Consider the following 6,000-nt stretch of genomic DNA (forward strand, 5'->3'; position numbering starts at 1 on the left):
CACAAGATATTGTAAGAAAAGTAACTGGGCCTAGTATTTCTAACTGAAAACAGATCTGTTGTTGGTGATCTGTCTCTGGCCAGCCTTGTCAACTGTGTGACACCTGCTGAGACATGTCCCACCAATGATGTCCCACCAATGATTCTTGTACATCTATCATAGGTGACTATTGGATTGACCCTAATCAAGGATGCACCTTGGATGCCATTAAGGTGTTCTGTAACATGGAAACCGGTGAGACATGTGTCTATCCAAATCCAACCAAAATACCCAAGAAGAACTGGTGGACAAGCAAGACCAAGGAGAAGAAACATGTCTGGTTTGGGGAGACAATCAACGGGGGCTTCCATGTAAGTGCCCGTTTCCAGTTACTGGAATTAATAGAGCAATGATGCAGGTTTACTTATTGTATAGCTATTATTGAATACTTTGGTGTGATGTTCAATATATAGTTTCTTGTTTTGCAGTTAGTAGTTCTCCCTGTAGTGTTGTACAGTTCTTCCGACAAACATAGCTCCTATGTAGTCTGAGTTGTGTTCTCGGGGATGTCTATTCTTCTTTATTATTACCCCCCTCAAACATTTCAGCTGATATGCCTAGGGGCACTCAACAAGGTATAGATGAACTAGTAGGGGATTCCAGTGTAGTGGCAGCTGTTTTCTCTGACCCCTTCCCCCCTCCCCGGGGTGGAGTGCACCACTTCTGCAGCGCACCCAGGCCCGAATAGCCCTGTCCAATCCTGGATCCTCCACAGTGTGAAGTGCTGTGGCTCTTCCATTTTCTGCCTTTTTATGTGTTCTTTGTTGAAAAGCTAAAGAATGCGTTAAGGGCATGTCTGTCCATCCAGGCGTGTTGTGAAGGAACAGTGTGCCCACACATGAAGGATGGAGGGTGATTTGAGAATGCACACAGAGTAGCCTTAATATGAAGGGTGAATTGCATGCCATTCACACAAGGTTAATGATAAAGAAAGCATCTGTGCACTCCAACACACACGTGCAAGCTTGTTTCTCACAGTCTTTGAAAATGCTAATCTGCTTCCCATGTCCTTCCTTCTGCAGTTCAGCTATGGCGATGATAGCTCAGCACCCAACACTGCTAACATCCAGATGACCTTCCTACGCCTGTTGTCCATGGATGCCTCTCAGAACATCACATACTACTGTAAGAACAGCATCGCCTTCATGGACGAAGCTTCTGGCAACCTAAAGAAGGCTCTCTTGCTACAGGGATCCAATGATGTGGAGATCAGAGCTGAGGGCAACAGCCGATTTACTTACACTGCTTTGGAAGATGGCTGCAAGGTAAGCGTAAGAATGTGCAGAACTGCACAGCAACTTATTTCAGTATTAAAAAGTCAATAATGGGCTGGTCTAGTGGCTCAGTGGCCAGTAATGCATGTTGCCATGCGGAGTATGGGTCAGCCAGGGCTGGGAATGTTTTATTTATTTTTTATTTATTTAAAAACTTTTCTATACCGTCGCTAAGTTATATACCATTGCAACGGTTTACAAATAGGCACATAGACTAAGGTAAGTAAATGTAGGATATCTTACATTCTAACAGGTGCCAATAAAGTTTGGTTACAATTTCATAAATAAAATCATTATTTGAGTAATGTTGGTCAAGTCCAGGTATATTACTGAGTTACTATCTCTTTGAGATATTACTTCTTAAATGTAGGATTGAGTAAATTCATTCTCATCTGCATTACCCTGTACTTTCATTCTCTACCCTCCACACTCTTTAGTGAAGGCTTTTTTAAAGAGCCATGTTTTTAAATTTTTCTTAAAAGTTTTGAGATTATTCTGTAATCTGAGTTCAGGGGGCATCGTGTTCCATAGTAGGGGCCCAGCCAATGATAATGTGGCACACAACCTCTGGGAGAGAGAGAGGAAGCCCCATCCTAAGAGTTCCGACATGAGCCCTGATGCATGATTCCCGGTCCAGGTCCATAACCACCTAGAGGGAAAACCCTCTAGGTGGTTATGAATGAAGGCTTAGGGTGCCATATCCCAACTTAGGCTGGTTTTCATTGATCTGGATACCCCAGGGTCAGAAGGAAACTGCTGGGCCAAAAATTAAAAATAAAGTAAAAAGTAGAAACTGCAGCAGAAAAAAAAGCATCTTTAAGGTCCTCTCCGACCCTTTGCTAAGAGCGAGCATGAGCATATGTAGCAGCAACCCTTATGGGACTCTGTTAAAAAAGAAGCCTATCTGGATATGAAATTTGTTGACTCTGACGCAGCATCAAAACAAGACTTTTTACAGCAGCTTTTGATTTGGGAGATAATTTTAAGACTGGCCCACAGACTTTGTACCAGTTTTCAAAGTGAACGTGCACATGTTCTTTCCCTTTGAAAATCCTCCCAGGAAACCTGCCCGCACACATTTACACCTGCCCCTTGGTTTGGGTAGTTTTCCCCAGAAGAAAGATGTGCGTGCTTTTGAAAAGCTAAAAATCTACGTGGAGTTCCAAACCCCTCCCCAGCCCGGCCCTCAGGAGCAGCTCTTGTCACTGCCGATAAATGTTCGCACATCGACGCCCTGCACATGCAGGTTTACCCACGTACAGAGAGGGCAATTTTACAAAAGCCCGTTTCCACGGGTAAAGTAGTGTATTAGAGACTTTTTTTTTAACTGTTTATTCTCTGCACTTTTTTGATGAGCATATTTGTTGAATATATTTATGTTGCTTTAGCTTTATTGTAATATGTTTTTAAATCACGTTTGTAATCGCTTTGAGCATCTTTTAGGAAAGGTACTTTAAAATTTGATGAAATAAAAAGTAAAACAAATAAATGTAATAAAAGCAATCACTGTAGGAGCAGCATGTAGCTGATTTCATGCTAAGGATTTTACATGCATGCAGGAGGCTTGAAATGATCTCTGCCTCTTGTCTTCATGCCAAACTCGATTCATTGAAACCTTTTATTAAACCAACATAAGTACTGTCCAGATAATTATCATCATCACATCTGAAAGAGGGCCCTATTGGGTCATGAGACTTATGTACAGCATCACCCCGGAATAATTCTTACCGTGGTCTAATAAAAGGTATTGCAGCCTGCAAAATATCCACTATGAGCTACTAGAACCTTGCTCTTCATTGCCAGAAAAACTCGAGAGAGTGGAAGGAGCTGTATCAGATCAAACTGCCATTTCCAATATGGTGGCATGTCTTTCTACCAGTCATAAAGCTGTGATTGGGCTTTACTGACCTGCATTTTCCTCTCCCTCTCCTAGAAACACACTGGCAAATGGGGTAAGACAGTGATTGAATACCGAACGCAGAAGACATCACGCCTGCCCATTGTTGACATTGCACCGATGGATATTGGTGGAGCTGATCAGGAATTTGGCGTTGACATTGGTCCAGTCTGCTTCTTGTAAAAAAAAAAAAACTACACTAGAGAAAAATCCATTCCATTTAAATGTAAAAAAACAAAAACAAAAAAAAACCAAGACAATCCCTAAAGACCTGAGTGCTTTCCAATCACTTCTAGGACTTCTGCACTGAATGGCCGAACCCGTCCCGTGAGTCCATTCATCCACTTGCCTGCATTTCGGATTTTGTATTTTATATTCCAAAGTCCATCGCTGGGCAGACTGTGAAATAAAATCATGGTGTTATTTATTTATTGTCTTCCTGTGAGACCGAAGGGTCAGGTGGAGATGGGAAGCTGATTTGTTTAAAGACCCCCCCTCCCCCAAAATAAAGCAACCCAGATGTACAAGTGCAAATTTTAACAACCCCTCCCCCATCCTTTCATCTTATATCAGCAGGAGTTCTGTGTATAGACACAGGAACAAAAATGGTGCTATTGTAAAACAAATTTGTAATGTTTCTTTTATACCGTTGGTTAATATAAACATTTTGGAAAGTATTATGCTGATTTGGGGTTTTATTTTTAGACACTGTTGAAAACTTCCAGTGTTCTAAGATTAACAAGCCCTTTTGATGCGTTTGTTGTTTTGCTTTTCTTTTAACCAAGATGAAGGAAGTTTAAGACAAAATTGAAAAAAAAAAATCCCTTCCCTGGTTTTAAGCTACCTCACACTAAGTATACAACTGCAAAATAAAGAAAATTCTTAACGTGAATGAAACAGACAGGAGCAGACACAGAGGCTGGAATTTCACACATGAAAATCACTTTCATTGCCCCTCACCCCACCCTAACATAAACGTGCTTAAGATGGTTTTCTGGGATCCTACTTTCCTGGAGAGGTGTAATGAAAAAGAAGTGAGAAACCCAGGAATGACTTGGGTAAAGTCAACCAGCTGCTGCTGGTTTGTGGCGTAACACCTGGGAGCGTCCCATAGCTGTAGCAGTGGAGGCTTAAGAAAGATTGGCATGGCAGGAGCCATGTAGACAATGTCGACCTCGCAAGAAAAGTGGTCAGAACCATTTAAAGAATCTCCTATGTGCTTTCCAAGACAAGGCATGGGAATCCATACCAACCTAGACAGTGTCACCACATAAAGGACCCACTGGGTCTGCCCACCTTCCATATCCAACATGTTTTTCAAACACCCTTTCCCACACCTCTAGGTAACTTGTGCTCTCAAACAACATCCTAATTTGCTATAAACCTGTGGGGGAAGCAGGTAAGCCTCGTGTGAAGGGAGAAGACATACATAAGAACTGCCAAACAAGAGTCAGGACAAAGGTTCGTCTTGCCCAGCATGGTGTCTCCAACAGTGGCAAGCAGCGAGTGCTAAGAGGACGTGTAAGAAAGGAACCAATGATGTGTTGTATACTGTAAAATAGATTTAAAAATAAATATTTTACAACACTGATTTTAAAAGTGGTAGAATAGGGAAGCCATGGCCAATACAGACCCTAAAATGTCCAAAATAATTCTCTCACACTGTCCATTTCTATCCTCATTCCATCCCACACCCCATCCTCTATTGTTCTGCAATAAAGGGAGAAAGCTTTTCAATTTAAAAAAAAAAAAAAAAGACCAAAACACATTTGAGGTTTTTTTTTTTTACTTGTATTTCTTTCCAACCTATGATGTAATCTTTTTTGAACGATGCTTTCTCTTATCTGGGATATTTCATAACAAAACGAGACAACACAAATAAAAAATGATAATTAAAAAAGAATTGTAATGTTCTTTTTTTCTTGATTTAATAAGCTTTTTCTCAGAAGAGCACTCTGATTGGTTGGAGACTAGCTTGCATCCTGTGGCATTTCAAGCCACTGAGAGGGCCACGGTGGGGGGTGGGTTCTCAGAGTTTGCCGAGGTGGGGGAGAGGGGCACAGAGGGAAGGAGAAAGAGCCCTTTGGAATTGATTTCTGATAAGACTTTGAAGGAGGGAGGGCTCATGTCTGGCCCTTTCGGTGATTTGAAACGGAGGGGGAGGCAAGAGGCAGGGTTTCCAAGGTGAAAAGTTTGGCAGATAGCGTGAGTAATATTTCTAGATTTCTCTGAAATTGGCAATCCTGCACAGCCCCACCAACCTTCTCCCAATATCTACCCACCTAGGGAAGTAGGAGATGGGGCGGGTGAAGGGTGAATGGATGGCAGGATGGGGTGTTCCTGTTCATACCCAGATCAGTCCAGACTCCTGGGTTTTGCCTTCCTGCCAGCAGATGGAGACAGAGAAAAAGGTTTCACTGATGCTGCATATAACTTAGTGTGCCACTTGCAGACTCTCAGTATTTCTCTATCCCCAGCAGTCGACTGGTTTGCTGGATAATTTACTCCCAGGAGTGGGCAGGTCCCTAGTGGGGGCTATCCTCCTGGTCGAGTGATGACGAGCAGGGGGTTGGTGATCCTTGGGTGCTTTAGTCCTTTCCTGAGGAGGATTGAAAGCCAGTGGTGCTGGCTCCCTCATTTCTCTGTCTCTCCTCTCCTCCTGGACTGCTGCCGGCCTGTCCCTCGAAGCTCCAGATCAGGGAAGTGAATTTTCCTTGCTTATCATCCTATTTGTTGATGGAAAAAAAAGGGGGGGTTCTGAGGGTCTGGAGCAGAGCAGTCAGTACTTCA

At 42.6% G+C, this 6,000-nt stretch overlaps 1 protein-coding gene across 2 annotated transcripts in view; it reads left to right on the plus strand.

The window, feature by feature from the left end:
* The window catches only part of COL2A1 (collagen type II alpha 1 chain), a 167,057-nt gene extending 162,073 nt beyond the window's left edge, over positions 1–4,984 (plus strand). For both annotated transcript variants that reach the window (XM_029595088.1, XM_029595089.1), the window contains 3 exons: positions 163–350; positions 1,062–1,304; positions 3,247–4,984. In XM_029595088.1, coding sequence (XP_029450948.1) covers positions 163–350; positions 1,062–1,304; positions 3,247–3,393 — 578 coding nt within the window. In that variant the 3' untranslated portion in view covers positions 3,394–4,984. The remainder of the gene's footprint in view (positions 1–162; positions 351–1,061; positions 1,305–3,246) is intronic.
* The last annotated feature ends 1,016 nt before the right edge of the window (positions 4,985–6,000 follow it).

Source organism: Rhinatrema bivittatum, chromosome 3 (genome assembly GCF_901001135.1).
Source record: "Rhinatrema bivittatum chromosome 3, aRhiBiv1.1, whole genome shotgun sequence".
Classification (NCBI taxonomy): domain Eukaryota; kingdom Metazoa; phylum Chordata; class Amphibia; order Gymnophiona; family Rhinatrematidae; genus Rhinatrema; species Rhinatrema bivittatum.